Here is a 19,611-nt window from a genome sequence, read left to right on the forward strand (position 1 = left end):
AGGTTATGCCAGTCAATGTGGGTTTTAATTCTTTACAGAGCTCACCTTTGCTTGGTGGAGATCTACTCCGTACATGGAGAGTTTCTTGGCATTTTCCAGGAACATCAGGTCTGCCTGAGCTGGACTCATTGACCTGCCATGACATCACAGAGGGAGAGACTTACACAAACATAAACTGTTCCTTTAAAAACATTTTGATAACTTTATTAAGCTAATAAGTTGAGGAACTGAAAACTTGTTCCACTACAGGTAGACTAAGACAATGTTCTGACCTATATGTACGATGCAGCTCCATCATTTTGTCCTCTAGCTCCTTTGTCTGGCCTTGGGCCATTTTCATCTCCTTAGCATATTCATTGCCATGCACCTCAGGGTCATACTCGCCAAGCTCTGACTGCAGGGCGTAGGAGCCGAGGAGAGCCAGGGTGACAAAAGAACAGGGAAGGCGACCGTGTAGGATGTCCTTCCGCAGCTGGAGACACAGGTAGTACCTGAAAGTACAAGCACAGATCACATGTTAGACATGCAGAACTCTCCTGAAGAAGACTGTGACATGTGGTTTAAAGATAAAGAAAAAGATCAGAGTCAAAAATATGGAGTTCTTGTAATCAAGGGCTGCTGGTCAGTTAGATCGAAGTGAGGCTACAATGCTAATATAAATGATAATTTGCCAATAAACGATTATTTAGTCAACCACAACTTGTCCAAACTCTATGTATACTTGAACCATGGAACCCACCTGGTACCATTGGAAAGTCTGAAAAAAAATAAAACAGAGCAGCAAAACCAAGCATCATCTAAGAAAATATTTCCCACTTGTGAAAATTCTTAATTAAGCTTGATTCATACATCATTTTATACATTTACAACTTTTTCAAGAATTAACTTCACGAATGGTAAATTTGGTCAAATTTTTCGTCTTCAATAACTTAATGTTTTCAGATGAGACTTTCTCAGGAAAAGTTGTTCGATCCACCTGAAAAATCTCAACCAGACTGTTGAGTGCATGAAGGAAGAGAAGGTAGAGAGTTTTAAAGGAGAACTCCGGGGCATTTGAAGCGCAATCCCATTGCTAGAGGTTGTCAAAAACTGACAGTAGGACACAGACTGGTGCAAATCGGCGCTCCCTGTGCGGCGATTGCGCTGTTTGCGCAGCCTGTCATGCGAGGCTAATACGTGGTGGCCAAGGGGCAAATTCTAAACCTTCCACGTAAAACAACAACTTGCACACTGCAGAAACGTCACACCACTTTATAACCCATCCGACAATAAAGTCACAAGCCTTACCATCAAAACCATATGCATGGTTCTCACATTACTGGCATGGGGACCAGAGCATGTGAATGCCCCGGAGTTCTCCTTTAAATAAAATCAATTAAAAACAAGCCTTCCCTCCCCCACTGTCCCTTCAGGTCCGCCTCAAGCCGGAGTTACAGTTGACGCGTCGCTCACGGCGGTGGCGGACCGTGACGTCAAAATGACGTATCAGGCCTGGCGCTTCCCTTGAAAAGACGGCGCAGCGCGTTGTCGTGCACCAGTCGATTTTTGTAACTTGGCTACGCTGAGAACGACGAACCGGATGGACCAATGTGAGACCAGGCTCAGTCAGGAGGTGCGTTTGTACAGACAGCTGAACGAAACTGCAGTGAAACAGCACAGGGAGCACGTAAACTCCCAAAACTGGTGCACAGAGATTGGCAGAACTTTGGGGAAAGAGGGAGAGTTCTGTAAGAATGTGTGGAAGAAGCTACGGGACAGATACCTGAAAGCAAAGAAGAGGACAGAGACTCCAAGTGGTGATGCCGGGGGCTTCAGACCTTCACCTCTACTGACTGAATTATCTTGGCTCACGAACTTCGTGAAACACAGAGAAGACGCATCCCATCTTCTCTTTCGTCTTCTTTTCGCCGGCAAAGTTCTAAGCATTTCATCTTCCAGATACTGCAGCAGCATCAGTGATGGCAGTGTTCCTGCTCTGGACAGGGGCATTGTTTTCTTCTCCACTTGCGTGGTTGTAGAGTAGTTAGCGGTAACCTTCACGTAGCAGCGACACCTCTGTGACGGAGAAAATTGCAACTACTGGCGCAACGACTCACGCCACTATAAAAGGCCGGCACGACACCGTGATGTCATCAACACGCTCGCACTAGCAGACGCAGCAACCATGCTAGAGGCTTCAGGCACCTTAAATCCTAACTCACATTTCATACACAGGATTTGTGTTTATTTGCAGTAAACTTAGAACCTTAATTCCGATAATACCTTGACCATACTGAGGTTTTCATGCAGCACATTTGTTTTTAGCTGGTAGACAGAAACACGGGTATGCATACAGTACCTTGTAATGTCTTCTGACAGCTGGGCTGGGTCAGGTGGATAGAATTTCACATTAAAAGTGAAATTGTAGTTAGTTCCTTAGGAAAGAAAAGAGGGTCATGATGGATCAAGTAAATATCTAATAAGAACTTATTAGAAAAGAGAGTGGGGGTGTATTTGGCTCACCTCGTGACTGCCTGCGGATCTCTTTGGTCAGGTCCATCCAAGTCTGATCAAATAAAATGAGCCATTTATCATCAAATACAGAACTCCTTCAGCACCAAGGCCACAGCTTCATGTTAGCATCTTTTTTCTTGTTTATAGAATACTGAATAAGGAATGGTAAGATAAATACCACCAAGTGCCAATAACAATCAAGTTCACCTTCATTGCGGGTGTCTCCCAGATAGCCAGGCCATAGTAGTCTTTCTCCAACAAGTTGAGATGGTCACACACCTTCATGAACAGCTCCTGGCCTTTGGCATGTTTCTGATACACATACAATCATTAAGAGAACAAGATCTTGTGATGCCATAGACCAGTCATCACCAACATAACTGCTTTTCCAACATGCTGAACATGAAAAAGCAGATACACTGGTTCTTCAACATAAAGACGACCTCACTCGTGCCTTTGATGGATGGAGATAGTTAAGCTCTCCTGACCATTCGAGCTGCAGCGTTTGAGCGTGACACGGTGCTCTCTCAGAAAAACAAAGACTGAAAAGTGTGTCTGCATTCATTTAGCTCCACTGAACAACACAAGCGTCCTTCTGTGGTCTCCATCAACATTATCATAGCATGTCTGCACTACAGATTAAACACTGTAAAACCTTAAAAAGAACACTTTGGACCCAGAGACAGCAGCCTGCACTGTGAGCTGCTCCCCATCTGGTAGATTATCCAGGGTGGGCACACATGACTCAGTGGGTGAAACTGGACCAACAATGCTCAACAATGGGTCCAAACAAAAGTTGTTAAACGTTCTTCATCTAAACCCTAACGATAAATCTTTTTAAAAATCAACGAATTTACAAATGGAGTTGTACAATACTTCATTCATCCCAAAGTAAGAAGTCATCATATGTTAACATTTACATGTAAACACTATTTGGCTGGTAATACAAACAAAAATGTAACCACTTTAAATGACATTTACTTTTGATCTGTTAAATGAAGAATTGTAATGAAAAATGTTCTTACATCCAACTCACACTCATACAGAGTGTCATCCAGCAGGGTGACTTTAATCTGGATGGTCTTTGGTCGACGTGGAGCTCTGGAAGGTTTGCTTTCCTTCTCTGTTGTCGTCTCCTTCATCTCTTCCTCCCCGCCTCCTTCAGGACCAGATTCTTTTTCTTTGTCCTCCTCTTCTCCCTGGACAACCTCCTCATCCCTCTCATCATTGTTTTTCTGTTCCTTTCCACCTTTCTCCTCCTCAGCTTCTTTCTTTTCAACCTGTAGAGCCCAGCACAGTCACTTAAAACACAGTATTAGATTCTCTCATATTCTTTCATTCTGTAGTAAATTGTCCTTGTGACAAATTTTGTACGGACTACAATGTGTCTATATTTAAGTTAAACATTGGTGGTACCGATCCGAGGGGGTTTCCGGTGTCATGGCGGAGTGAAGACGCAAACTCCTGTGGGCCTCACCTATTTTGAAATTTATTTACCTAAATCATCAAGTTATCCAAACTATACACACATTTCTTGTGTATCAGACTTTGTCCTAAAACCTGGCAAATAGCAGAACTTAATAATGAGCGGAAAGCCTTTTACGAGAGCAACCCACTCAAGCAAAACCGCAGCAAGCGATAGCCACTCCGGTAAAGCTACAGAGACTAGGGCTAACACTAGCGCTAACCCGCAACTCACCCATGAAGATTTTAAGGGGTTGCTCGACAATATGAAAGACGAAATCCTGACGGAGCTCCGCTGCACGGTTGCCATACTTCTTAAAATTGATGTTGCATCGGTGTGTAATTTAGCCAAAACAATGTGGGACTCCGTAGTTTTCTCTGGACCCCTGCCAAATCTGACCAGTGATGACATGTTTAGTCGCATGTCGTCCTTCAATCGCTGGTTGTCTAGATCTTTCTGGAGAAAACCTGGTCTGATGAGGAGAGACGGCATCCATCCCACTTTGGAAGGAGCGGCTCTCATTTCTAGAAATATGGATGAATTTATTTGCCACCCTAAAACATGACAACCCAGGGTTCAGACCAGGATGCAGAGTTGTAGTCTTACACACTTCTCTGCAGCTTCCCACCTGCTGCTACCCACCCAATCAATTAACACAAAAGGAGCAAATCCTCTTGTGCAAAAAGAAATTATTAAAACAAAAACTTTAACTGAACAAAAACATCAACCTATTAAATGTGGTCTGCTGAATATCAGATCTCTCCTTTCGAAGTCTCTGTTAGTGAATGAGTTGATGTGTGATCATCATATTGATATATTTGGTCTTACAGAAACCTGGCTGCAGCAGGAGGATCATGTTAGCATCATGTTAGCATTAATGAAGCAACTCCCTCTGACTGTTTAAGTGTTCACGTTCCTCGAACCACAGGCAGAGGAGGAGGAGTGGCAGCTATTTTCAGATCAGGGTTACTCATCAGTCCCAGACCCAAGATTAGTTTGAGCTCTTTTGAATCTCTGATTCTCAGTTTTTCCCAAAGTGGAAATCACAGAAACCTCTTGTGTTTGTTGTTGTGTAGAGTCCAAGTGGCCCTTATTCTGAGTTTCTGTCTGAATTCTAAGAGTTTTTATAGGACATATTTATCCAAGCTGCCATTGGGCAGAGGCAGGACACACTGGACAGCGAGTCCATTGCATGGCCAACACAGAGACACACTCACTCCTACAGTCAATTTAGCATCACTAATTAACCTAACATGCATGTTTTTGGACTGCAGGAAACCAAGAAAGAGTATTCAAACTAGGGGTGGGCGATATGTATCGTCTGCGAAATTATCGTGAATGTTGTTTTGACGATGAGTAATTTTGCAATATCGAGATATAGGCAAAAAAAAAAAAAAAATATATATATTTTTTGTTTTCTTTTTTTTCAATCGCCAAAAATCAATAAAGTGCGGCGCCAGTGGTCCTCTGCCCTTACCACGCCCTGCTTTGAACACTCTATTTTTTTTCAAAGTAAACGCTTCGGACCCCGCGGGACACTCAGCTAAGAGCATCGAGGGGGCGCCGAGAGGCAGGGGCTGGGACAGACGGCAGCTCGCCTCGCGGCGGACCGTCAGCTCGATCCCGAGATCCAACTACGAGCTTTTTAACTGTAGCAACTTTAAGATGCGCTATTGGAGCTGGAATTACCGCGGCTGCTGGCACCAGACTTGCCCTTCAATTGATCCTCGTTAAAGGATTTAAAGTGTCCTGTATTGTTATTTTTCGTCACTACCTCCCCGAGTCGGGAGTGGGTAATTTGCACGCCTGCTGCCTTCCTTGGATGTGGTAGCCGTTTCTCAGGCTCCCTCTCCGGAGGGAGAAGAAGCCTGAGAAACGGCTCGAGGTTATCAGTCACCAAAGCGGCCGGGGCACCCCGAGAGGCACCCGCATGGGTTTTGGGTCTAATAAATGCACGCATCCCCGAAGGTCAGCGCTCGTTTTGCATGTATTAGCTCTAGAATTGCCACAGTTATCCAAGTAACGTTAGAGCGATCAAAGGAACCATAACTGATTTAATGAGCCATTCGCAGTTTCACTGTAGCCTACCGGCCGTGTGTGCTTAGACTTGCATGCTTATGTTCATTTTATTGTGATCTTAACGCAAGTTTGAATTTTTTTTTAAATATCGTCAAAATATCTTTATCGTGAAAATCCTAAAAAATATCGAGATATTTTTTTTTGCCCATATCGCCCACCCCTAATTCAAACCGACGAATGCAAGGGGAGAAGACACACACACACACACAGACACACACACACACACACACACACACACACACACACACACACCATCTGACAGGAATCTTTAAAGGGGAATTCCTGTATTTTCAACATTAAGCCTCTTTTCTGAGTCATCTGCAATGTTTTAGAACCCCCCTCACCGCTTTTTTGATGTTTACTGCTGTCTCGCACCGGAAATGCAATACACCTAGCAGCATTTCCGGTGCGAGAGAACTACAAACATGTCCGCTATCGACGAACATCCAGTCTTCAATACAACTCAATGGGATTTACAAAATGTCAAATAAAACACGACAGAAGCAACTTTTCGCTACGAAATTTGATATGGATTACCAGTGCACACCAGTAACCACTCCGGTGAGTTGATGATTTTGAAAACGGACGTTTATTGTGCTTTTACGGACCTTTTAAGACATGCGCATGACTGGCCGTTCTGAAGCAGGTTGAGAAGAATCAAAATTAGGCAAACAACGGAGACAGCAGTAAACATCAAAAAAGCGGTGAGGGGGGTTCTAAAACATTGCAGACGACTCAGAAAAGAGGCTTAATGTTGAAAATACCGGAGTTCCCCTTTAACAGACAGTACAGGGCTGTAACTATCATGTTCCATGGTAAGGAGGACCCAAACATTGGACTAAGAGGTTGGAGGCTGTTGAGGAGGCAACAAAGTTTTACGTAAACAAAACCTAAAGTGCTACCAAAGCATGAAGCTTTGAAGATATGAAAAGAAACAAATGATCAGCTTTGTAACAAAGACATGGTGGGATTATAAACCAGTAACCAAAATGTTCATCAGGACTAGAGAGGAGGAGCAACAGCTCCTGTTTTATCTGCAGCAGGTGAACACAAGCCTCCTTTCTTTGAAAGGGTTTTCAAGGATTTATTTTGCACTACTGAGGGTGTTGTGCTGGCTAGGCTTCCTCATGATACCTCTGGCAACTTTAACATCTGTTATGATTGTTTGCCGTGCCAAAAGGAGAGCCCGGAGTGATACCCCGAATCCACAAATTGATCAGGAAATGTCATAGATATTCAAGTAGTTTCTTAACAAAGCATTAATTTAAATAATGAAATCTCATGAAATATTCTAGTTCTTGGTATGTTAGCAAACCAATAAGTGATATTGTCTATCCCAAAGACACCCATGTGGACTGACCTGAGCCTCAGCACTGCTGACTGAGTGCTGATCCAGGGCGAGCTCTCCCTCTATCCTCAATTCAGGCTCAGGGTCAGCGATTGGGGCTTTAGCTTCTTCTTCTTCCAGATTACCCCCCTCTCCCTCCTCACTCTCACACTGTGAACGCCTTTTCAGGAAGGATGAAAAGAGGCGTGAGAGACCACGACCAGCAGAGTTACGGTTTCGGGGCCGGAGCTGCTCATCCTCAGGAGAGGGTGGCCTGACATCCTGGCCAGCTTCGTCCTGCTGCTTCGGCTTCTTCTGGTGACTTTCAACCTCATCTGTGGTCATGGCAACAGCTGCTGATGTAGACAAAAAGATCAAGTTTAAAAAACATAACTATAGAGGTAATCTACTCAGACAATTGTAAGATCTTAAACAGAAACCAACTTGACTTCTTTCTGAGTTTTCAAGTCATCCTTAGTTCAAATTGACTGGTGAGGAGTCTTGTTTAGTGATTAACACAAGAGTTGAGGTCATATGTGTGTCTCTGAGCATTCACCATGTGCTTCAAAACGCACTCTAACCATTAAAATCTGGATTCTCCAAACCCAAGCAGGAAGCACCCTAATGACTTCACACCGATAACTGTTACAGACACCCTCCAACCGACTGCAAAGAACCTCATTTCTATGTGAACATGGAGGACCTCATGAGTTCCCAGGTGAGTTACGCTTTTGAGGCTGCCTAGTTTGAGAATGTTTGATGCAACATTTGATCATGATAATAGGTAAGGCAATTTTATTTGTTGAGCACAATTCGTACACAAGGCAATTCAAAGTGCTTTACAGCTACATAAAATCACAAGAAGGCAAATAAAATCCTTCCATAAAGCATAAAAAATAATAATATTAATTACTCCCCCATGAGCTGTCACCTTACAGTGGTGGGGGGGGGGTTTGCATGCCCCAATGAGTCTGGGATCTATGTTGCCCGGGGCTTTAAGCCCCTGGTAGGGTCACCCAAGGCAAACAGATTCTAGATGAGGGACCAGACAAAGAACAGCTCACAAAACCCCCTGTGATGCATAAAATGGTTGGAAAACATGTTCCTTTGCCCGGACGCGGGTCACCGGGGCCTCCCCCTTCCGACAGGCTCACTACCCGTGGGAGGGGCCAAGGGGGTCGTTTGCAGTGCTCACGTGGGCAATGACAGTGAGACCTGGAAAGGGATGATTGGAAGGAACGGCCCCCCGATCTGAATCAGAGTGGTGTTTTGTTATTGGACTTCTGTGCTCGTCATGGACTGTCCATAGCGAACACCATGTTCAGGCATAAGGGTGTCCATATGTGCACTTGGCACCAGGACACCCTAGGCCGCAGCTCGATGATCGACTTTGTGGTCGTATCGTCGGACTTGCGGCCGTATGTCCTGGACACTCGGGTGAAGAGAGGGGTGGAGCTGTCAACTGATCACCATCTGGTGGTGAGTTGGCTCCGCTGGTTGGGGAGGAAGCCGGTCAGACCTGGCAGGCCCAGACGTATTGTGAGGGTCTGCTGGGAACGGCTGGCGGAATCCCCTGTAAGGAGGAGTTTCAACTCCCACCTCCGGCAGAGCTTCAACCATGTCCCGGGGGAGGTGGGGGACATTGACACCGAATGGGCCATGTTCCGTGCCTCCATTGTTGAGGCGGCCGAACGGAGCTGTGGCCGTAAGGTGGTCGGTGCCTGTCGTGGCAGAAATCACCGAACCTGCTGGTGGACACCAGTGGTGAGGGAAGCCGTCAAGCTGAAGAAGGAGTCCTATCGGGCCTTTTTGGCCAGTGGGACTCTTGAAGCAGCTGATGGGTACCGGTAGGCCAAGCGGAACGCAGCCTCGGCGGTTGCTGAGGCATCAACTCGGGCTTGGGAGGAGTTCGGGGAGGCCATGGAGAACGACTTCCGGACGGCCTTGAAGAGATTCTGGTCCACCATCCGGCGGCTCAGGGGGGGGGAAGCGGTGCACCGTCAACACCGTGTATGGTGAGGGCGGGGCTCTGCTGACCTCATTTAGGAACGTCATGAGTCGGTGGGGGGAATACTTCGAGGGCCTCCTCAATCCTACCAACACGCTTTCCGATGAGGAAGCAGAGTTGGGGAGCTCGGACGTGGGGCCTCCCATTTCTGGGGCCGAGGTTGCCGAGGTGGTCAAAAAACTCCTCGGTGGCAAGGCCCCAGGGGCGGATGAGGTCCGTCCTGAGTTCCTGAACGCTCTGGATGTTGTAGGGCTGTCTTGGTTGACACGCCTCTGTAGCATCGCGTGGACATCGGGAAACAGTGCCTCTGGACAGGCAGATCATGGTGGTGGTCCCCCTCTTTAAAAAAGGGGACCGGAGGGTGTGTTCCAACTATAGGAGGATCACATTCCTCAGCCTCCCTGGTAAGGTCTATTCGGGGGTACTGGAGAGGAGGATCCGCCGGATAATCGAATCTCGGATTCAGGAGGCGCAGTGTGGTTTTCGTCCTGGCCGTGGAACAGTAGACCAGCTCTATACCCTCGGCAGGATCCTGGAGGGTGCATGGGAGTTCAACCAACCGGTCTACATGTGTTTTGTGGACTTGGAGAAGGTGTTCGACCGTGTCCCTCGGGGACTCCTGTGGTGGGTGCTCCGGGAGTATGGAGTGCCAGACCCCTTGATATGGGCTGTTCGGTCTCTGTATGACCGGTGTCAGAGTTTGGTCCGCATTGCCGGCAGTAAGTCGGACATGTTTCCTGTGAGGGTTGGACTCCGTCAGGGCTGCCCTTTGTCACCGATTCTGTTCATAACTTTTATGGAGGGGGTCCGTTTTGGCGACCTCAGGATCGGGTCGCTGCTTTTTGCAGACGATGCGGTTCTGTTGGTGTCGTCGGGCCGTGACCTTCAGCTCTCACTGGAGCAGTTCGCAGCCGAGTTTGAAGCGGCTGGGATGAGAATCAGCACCTCCAAATCCGAGACCATGGTCCTCAGCCGGAAAAGGGTGGAATGCCCTCTCCGGTTCGGGAATGAGATCCTTCCCCAAGTGGAGGAGTTCAAGTATCTCGGGGTCTTGTTCACGAGTGAGGGACGAATGGAGCAGGAGATTGACAGACGGATCGGTGCGGCGTCTGCAGTGATGCGGGCTCTGCACCGGCCCGTCGTGGTGAAGAAGGAGCTGAGCCAGAAGGCGAAGCTCTCGATTTACCAGTCAATCTATGTTCCTACCCTCACCTATGGTCACGAGCTGTGGGTAGTGACCGAAAGAACGAGATCGCGAATACAAGCGGCCGAAATGACTTTCCTCCACAGGGTGTCTGGGCTCTCCCTTAGAGATAGGGTGAGAAGCTCGGTCATCCGGGAGGGGCTCAGAGTAGAACCGCTGCTCCTCCGCATCGAGAGGAGTCAGATGAGGTGGCTCGGGCATCTGGTTAGGATGCCTCCTGGATGCCTCCCTGGTGAGGTGTTCCGGGCCCGTCCCACTAGGAGGAGACCCCGGGGAAGACCCAGGACACGTTGGAGAGACTATGTCTCTCGGCTGGCCTGGGAACGCCTCGGGGTCCCCCCAGAAATCAGTTAAATACAGTCCAATTAATAAAAATTTCAGTTTAATCCAACTAAATCCAAATCATATTATGGCAGTTCATAAAAAATTGCCTATCTAAAGAAACCAACGAATCACGCAGAATCATGGCTGTAAGTCGATCCTGCATCCTGATCATGCACAGGGCAGCAAGCTGTGAAGATTCTTTTTATACTGTTTTCAATTGACAGTTTGGACTGTTCTGTTGTGGAACTCAATGACAATTCATAAATGAATGTGAAATAGCATAAATCATTTTGACTTGAATAAAAAATACAGCTGAACGTTGTGGATAAAGTTAGTAAATTAACTTTTGGTTTTCATATTTTAACACTGAGTCTTCTGATTTCTCAGAAACAAATGAGACCAATTCTTGTTTTTCTTTAAAGATAACTTCCAAACACAAATATTCTTTTGTAAACAATAAATACAACTACCAGATCCAATCTAGATGTTTTTAAAATCCAGCTAAATCACAATCACGGCCCAGCGTGTATGACAGATTATCTCCTTTTACATTACATTTCCAGGATCTCCTCCATCACATCCCACTGTGATCACCAGAATTTCCATGATATGCTTTAAAATCAGTTTTTTCACCCTCCACATTTGTGTCTCCATTGATACAGTACTAAACAACGCTTTTTTCCTCACACTTAGTAATGCTAACACAGAAACTGAAGCTCAGGATTTAAAAGATTCTCACTCAAAAATCATCCATGTTTTGCTTGTTTTGATCACGTCCCCAAATCATCCATACATAGCACAACCTTGCAATCACTGCAACTCTGAAAGCTCTCTGCTCATGTTAATTTTCTAATGCCTCCACAAGTGTATTTCATTACTTCAGTGAAGGTGGGCGGCTGCATCAGATGGCAGCTGAATACAGATGAACAACAGTCAGAAATGTTGCTGTGGCAACTACAACCAGAGAGGTGTTCCACGAAGGCAGCTAAAGAAACTAACACCATCTCCCAGTTAAGCCTCAAGTCGTTCCACGAAGACATTTCAGCTGCATCTTAGCGAGGCTTCCATAGCCTGGCTTAGTGCGAGTGCACGAGGAACGTAAGAAGCCCTGACGAGTGGATGGTGGAAAAACGGAGATGGCAGAAAAGGAGAGCAAGACAAGCGCTGTTATTTTCTCTGCAGCTGAACAAATAATGCTGATGGAGCTGTATGAGGATTTTAAAAGTGTCATCACCAGAAATGGTAATACAGCTGCGATCAATAAAGCGAGGGAAACGGCATGGCAAACAACTGCAGACAGACTAAATGCTGAAGTTTCATACCATTGTCAATTGTTAGACATTTATTTTACTGTCCTCATGTATTTATGCTCTCCTCTTTGTGTTATAATGTGTTTACATAAAGCATGCTGAATTGTCTCTGTATGAGATGTACAGCACACATATACTGGCCCTGCTCAGTTTATTAGTAACCCAATAATCGACACGCATCATCATACTTTGTGACTATATTATCCTGTGTGTGTGACCCACATATTAATTCTTCACTGTTACATCTGTACAGGAGCAATCTTAACAGCCAAAAGCGTACCTGGCAGCAAGTGAAGGTAAAGTACAGGAACATGTTTCAGAGTGGTAAGTAGCCTTTGAAGAAATGTGTTTGTCCAATAAAGAGAGCACCAAACTAGATATGAATACAAGAAACTGAAAATAAAAAAGATCAAGCTAGAGATTATGAAACTGGAGAGGGATGTTAGTATAAATTCAGATAAAGGAGAAGGTCGTGGTGTGAACTGTATTTAATTCTGTTTTCTCTCCACAGCTTGAGAAACATGTAATAATAATTAAACAATTCAACACAACTTGAACTCAAACTTGTCATTATTGTACGGTTCATGCAAAGTGTTAGAAATGTGTTTTTTACATTTATTTTCACAGTGGGGTCCCATGACCTAAACATGTGGAAAGTTATAAATCATCTCTGTCCATTTAGCCTTCTTACACTTGCTCTGACTTAAACTGCTACTGTGTCAATGCTAAATTATGAAAAGAAGTTCTAACTCAAAGGTCACAACAATAAGGATCAAAGGAAATATGTGTCCCTGTACAGGTCCCTCACTGTGTCAGGAGAAACTGAGTCCTTTCAGGCACTGGAACCTCCAGGGACTCAACGAAGAAAAGACTTCAGCCTGAAAAGTTGTCCACAAGACAAAATGTATAAAATATGAAGTATACTATTAATTTAAGATGGCTCTGTCAGAAGTCAGCCATGGTGCCTGAGAACTTTAAGCAATGAACCTGTATTTAATTTGGCCAAAGGTCATTTCTATCCGTGCCCTTGATTTAGCATGTGCATGGTGGAATGCCCTCTCCGCCCTTGTTCCAGGATCAGGATATGGCATGAGGAGGTACGGCCAGCATGCATAGCCTCTGTCCCCAAGCAGGACACCACTGAACTCTCCTGCAGAATAAGAGTAATGTTGGATGGATATACATGTGTTAAGACTTTAGGCAATTTGATGCAATATGTGCCTTATATGGCTATTTATAATAAAGTATGACAAGCACTTTAAATTCCTTAAGATGACCTCTACACCTGACCTCTCATTAGATTACCAAAATTCTGCCTATGCTACACCTTACTTCAAAAGTACACTCCTTCGGGTCAGTAAAATTCTTGCGCCTTGTGCAAACCTCTGTGCCAGTGAGGATGCTCGGAAGATCCAAGAATCATGAACCGATCCCGGCCATTTAGCCTCAATGTTGGAAATGAAATGAGCTCCATCACAGATCATCTGTATGAACGGAGGATAGGAGTCAATGATGAGGTTTCACAGGGCATAAATGTAACATTGCTCAGCATTACTCAAAGGGGTTGATGCGGTATTTTTCAAAATGAGAAATCCAGTTCAGAGTCTATGGACAATTATCCCCAAGTATACCTGTACATTTAGGATATGGAAAAAAGTTTGGTTTACTCGCCAGCCTCCACGGGTCCAGCAGGGGCCTGGATGCGTACATGGGTACAGTGTAGTGCACCGATAACATGGGGAAGCCTGAGGGAGATGATGAACTTAATGCAAATACTGCACTATATCCGAGACAGTGAAAGTGGTGATATGATAACCACATTATTTTTTGTTTTGTTTTTTTATATAAGACATGAGTTGTGAGAGCGCAGAATTCTACCAGGTGGAAATTTCTTTCGGAAGTGTGTTTCAGCCGGTTGGACATTTTTTGAGACAAAGCCGAGCTAAGCTTGAACGTTAGCCTGCCCAGGAGCAGGCTAGTTCAGCGACATAAGTTACCATGGTTACTCAGCGGGCATTCAAATAAGCCACGTTAGTGGAACGAAGCTCTCTCTTAGATTAGCCAGAACTATCGAGAAAAGCCAGGCTTTCCCTTCATCCAGCTTCGTGGAACACCCCTCAGGTCAGAGAGGAAGTGTACATGAAAGAAAACGAGAATGAAAATCTGTGTAGCAATCAATTCATTGAAGATGAAACCCTCAGAAACAGTGACAGCTGATTAAGGTGGGAAACCTTTAATGCATCCAGAGATGAAAGGCAACTTAAACAGGGTAAACACAGATAAACATGTAAACACAGATAAACACGTGAACACAGATAAACATGTAAACACAGATAAACATGTAAACACAGATAAACATGTAAACACAGATAAACATGTAAACACAGATAAACACGTGAACACAGATAAACATGTAAACACAGATAAACACGTGAACACAGATAAACATGTAAACACAGATAAACATGTAAACACAGATAAACACGTGAACACAGATAAACACGTAAACACAGATAAACATGTAAACACAGATAAACATGTAAACACAGATAAACACGTGAACACAGATAAACATGTGAACACAGATAAACACGTGAACACAGAAAAACATGTAAACACAGATAAACACGTGAACAGAGATAAACATGTAAACACAGATAAACACGTGAACACAGATAAACATGTAAACACAGATAAACACGTGAACACAGATAAACACGTGAACACAGATAAACATGTAAACACAGATAAACACGTGAACACAGATAAACATGTAAACACAGATAAACATGTAAACACAGATAAACACGTGAACACAGATAAACACTTAAACACAGATAAACATGTAAACACAGATAAACATGTGAACACAGATAAACACGTGAACACAGAAAAACATGTTAACACAGATAAACACGTGAACAGAGATAAACATGTAAACACAGATAAACACGTGAACACAGATAAACATGTAAACACAGATAAACACGTGAACACAGATAAACATGTAAACACAGATAAACACGTAAACACAGATAAACACGTAAACACAGATAAACACGTGAACACAGATAAACACGTGAACACAGATAAACACGTAAACACAGATAAACACGTGAACACAGATAAACACGTAAACGCAGATAAACATGTAAACGCAGATAAACACGTGAACACAGATAAACACGTAAACACAGATAAACACGTAAACACAGATAAACACGTGAACACAGATAAACACGTAAACAGAGATAAACATGTAAACACAGATAAACACGTAAACACAGATAAACATGTAAACACAGATAAACATGTAAACACAGATAAACACGTAAACACAGATAAACACGTAAACACAGATAAACACGTGAACACAGATAAACACGTAAATGCAGATAAACATGTAAACGCAGATAAACACGTGAACACAGATAAACACGTAAACACGGATAAACACTTAAACACAGATAAACACGTAAACACAGATAAACACGTGAACACAGATAAACACGTGAACACAGATAAACACGTGAACACAGATAAACATGTAAACACAGATAAACACGTAAACACAGATAAACACGTAAACACAGATAAACACGTAAACACAGATAAACACGGATAAACACGTAAACACAGATAAACATGTAAACACAGATAAACATGTAAACACAGATAAACACGTAAACACAGATAAACACGTAAACACAGATAAACACGGATAAACACGTAAACACAGATAAACATGTAAACACAGATAAACATGTAAACACAGATAAACACGTGAACACAGATAAACATGTGAACACAGATAAACACGTGAACACAGATAAACACGTGAACACAGATAAACATGTAAACACAGATAAACATGTAAACACAGATAAACACGTAAACACAGATAAACACGTAAACACAGATAAACACGGATAAACACGTAAACACAGATAAACATGTAAACACAGATAAACATGTTAACACAGATAAACACGTGAACACAGATAAACACGTAAACACAGATGAACATGTAAACAGAGATAAACATGTAAACACAGATAAACACGTGAACAGAGATAAACATGTAAACACAGATAAACATGTAAACACAGATAAACACGTGAACACAGATAAACATGTAAACACAGATAAACACGTGAACACAGATAAACATGTAAACACAGATAAACATGTAAACACAGATAAACACGGGGAACACAGATAAACATGTAAACACAGATAAACACGTAAACACAGATAAACACGTGAACACAGATAAACACGTGAACACAGATAAACATGTAAACACAGATAAACACGTGAACACAGATAAACACGTAAACGGATAAATGGGGTAAACACAGATAAACGGGGTAAACACAGATAAACATGTAAACACAGATAAACATGTAAACACAGATAAACACGTGAACATAGATAAACACGTGAACACAGATAAACATGTAAACACAGATAAACACGTGAACACAGATAAACACGTAAACGGATAAATGGGGTAAACACAGATAAACGGGGTAAACACAGATAAACACGTAAACACAGATAAACACGTAAACACAGATAAACACGGATAAACACGTAAACACAGATAAACATGTAAACACAGATAAACATGTAAACACAGATAAACACGTGAACACAGATAAACATGTGAACACAGATAAACACGTGAACACAGATAAACACAGATAAACATGTAAACACAGATAAACATGTAAACACAGATAAACACAGATAAACATGTAAACACAGATAAACATGTAAACACAGATAAACACGTAAACACAGATAAACACGTAAACACAGATAAACACGGATAAACACGTAAACACAGATAAACATGTAAACACAGATAAACATGTAAACACAGATAAACACGTGAACACAGATAAACACGTAAACACAGATGAACATGTAAACAGAGATAAACATGTAAACACAGATAAACACGTGAACAGAGATAAACATGTAAACACAGATAAACATGTAAACACAGATAAACACGTGAACACAGATAAACATGTAAACACAGATAAACACGTGAACACAGATAAACATGTAAACACAGATAAACACGGGGAACACAGATAAACATGTAAACACAGATAAACACGTAAACACAGATAAACACGTGAACACAGATAAACACGTGAACACAGATAAACATGTAAACACAGATAAACACGTGAACACAGATAAACACGTAAACGGATAAATGGGGTAAACACAGATAAACGGGGTAAACACAGATAAACATGTAAACACAGATAAACACGTGAACATAGATAAACACGTGAACACAGATAAACATGTAAACACAGATAAACACGTGAACACAGATAAACACGTAAACGGATAAATGGGGTAAACACAGATAAACGGGGGTAAACACTGATAAACATGTAAACACAGATAAACACGTAAACAGATAAATGGGGTAAACACAGATAAACGGGGTACACACAGATAAACACGTAAACAGATAAATGGGGTAAACACAGATAAACGGGGTAAACACAGATAAACAAGGTAAACACAGATAAACGGGGTAAACACAGATAAACATGTAAACACAGATAAACACGTAAACACAAATAAACACGTAAACACAGATAAACGGGGTAAACACAGATAAACAGGGTAAACACAGATACATGGGGTGAACACAAATAAATGGGGTAAACACAGATAAACTCGTAAACACAAATAAACACGTAAACACAGATAAACAGGGTAAACACAGATACATGGGGTGAACACAAATAAATGGGGTAAACACAGATAAACTCGTAAACACAAATAAACTCGTAAACACAAATAAACATGTAAACACAGATAAACACGTAAACACAGATACATGGGGTAAACACAGATAAACGGGGTAAACACAGATAAACGGGGTAAACACAGATAAACAAGGTAAACACAGATAAACGGGGTAAACACAGATAAACGGGGTACACACAGATAAACGGGGTCAACATAAACACGTAAACACAGATATATGGGGTAAACACAGATAAATGGGGTAAACACAGATACATGGGGTAAACACAGATAAACAAGGTAAACACAGATAAACGGGGTAAACACAGATAAACGGGGTACACACAGATAAACACGTAAACAGATAAATGGGGTAAACACAGATAAACGGGGTAAACACAGAAAAACAAGGTAAACACAGATAAATGGGGTAAACACAGATAAACGGGGTAAACACAGATAAACAAGGTAAACACAGATAAACGGGGTAAACACAGATAAACACGTAAACACAGATAAACGGGGTAAACACAGATACATGGGGTAAACACAGATACACAGGGTGAACACAGATAAACGGGGTAAACACAGATACATGGGGTAACGTAAGTTACGAATGTAACTACGGATCTGTGAGACCGAGGGATGACCGTCACTACGGTCTTAAAAAGGAATGATCACCTTCGTTCTGCCTATCACCGAAACCATATGTCAAAAACGTCACGCCCGTGACCTCCGGAAGCAGAACGACCTGCGTTAACAAATAGCAGGGATTGCTCCCGGTTCAGTCTCCTACCTTGAGCGCCTCAGGCTGTTCTGAGCGACAAAAGATAGTGACGGTCATCCCTCGGTCTCACAGATCCGTAGTTACATTCGTAACTTACGATCTGTTTCGACCTCACTCTGACCGTCACTACGGTCTTAAAAAGGGATGACAAATACCAAAATGGTCGCGAAGAACATAAAAGCTAATTATTAAAACCTCGCTCGGTCACGGACATGAGGGCGGCGTCGCCGACCGAAGCTGGGCGAGTTACATCCACCCTATAAAACCTAGTAAAAGTGCATGGCGTAGACCATGAGGCCGCTGCACAGATATCGTCTGCTGGTACTCCCCTGAGGGCAGCCCAGGACGTTGCCATACTTCTGGTAGAATGAGCTCTTATACCAGGAGGGGCTTGCATCCCCCGTGCCTTATAGGCATGGGAAATAACCTCTACTAGCCAATGGGACAGCCTTTGCTTTGAAAGAGGCAACCCCCTTTTTGCTGCCCCATAGCAGACAAACAGTTGGGAGTGTGCTCTCCTCAGTGGCTGTGTAAGGGCCAGATAAGCCCTCAAGGATCTCACTGGGCACAAGGTGAGTAACTTCTCCTGCTCTGCCTGTGAGGCAGAGGCAGGCTGAAACTGATCCACCTCCAGAACATGGTTGATGGACTGCCTGTTAATAACCTTTGGTAAAAAGGCTGGATTTGGCCACAGTGACACACCAGTGCCGCCTTCCCTCCATCTGAGGCAGTCGTCACTGACAGAGAGGGCACACAGTTCCCCGAAAGAGCGTGGATCGGAATCCGAAATGGGCTCGTACGGAGCCTCCGTGAGTGAAGTTAAAACCATC

At 43.4% G+C, this 19,611-nt stretch overlaps 1 protein-coding gene across 8 annotated transcripts in view; it reads right to left on the minus strand.

Annotated features, from left to right (window-relative positions):
- The window catches only part of epb41a (erythrocyte membrane protein band 4.1a), a 102,187-nt gene that overhangs the window by 63,150 nt on the left and 19,426 nt on the right, over nucleotides 1-19,611 (minus strand). For 7 of the 8 annotated variants that reach the window (XM_075449624.1, XM_075449621.1, XM_075449620.1 and 4 more), the window contains exons 2-8: nucleotides 7,398-7,720; nucleotides 3,519-3,773; nucleotides 2,701-2,805; nucleotides 2,503-2,545; nucleotides 2,339-2,414; nucleotides 273-491; nucleotides 46-133 (exon numbers count right to left, since the gene is read on the minus strand). In XM_075449624.1, the coding sequence (XP_075305739.1) occupies nucleotides 46-133; nucleotides 273-491; nucleotides 2,339-2,414; nucleotides 2,503-2,545; nucleotides 2,701-2,805; nucleotides 3,519-3,773; nucleotides 7,398-7,709 (1,098 nt within the window). In that variant the 5' untranslated portion in view covers nucleotides 7,710-7,720. The remainder of the gene's footprint in view (nucleotides 1-45; nucleotides 134-272; nucleotides 492-2,338; nucleotides 2,415-2,502; nucleotides 2,546-2,700; nucleotides 2,806-3,518; nucleotides 3,774-7,397; nucleotides 7,721-19,611) is intronic. The other variant, XM_075449618.1, reaches the window with a different exon arrangement.

This window comes from Odontesthes bonariensis, chromosome 18 (assembly GCF_027942865.1).
Source record: "Odontesthes bonariensis isolate fOdoBon6 chromosome 18, fOdoBon6.hap1, whole genome shotgun sequence".
NCBI lineage: Eukaryota > Metazoa > Chordata > Actinopteri > Atheriniformes > Atherinopsidae > Odontesthes > Odontesthes bonariensis.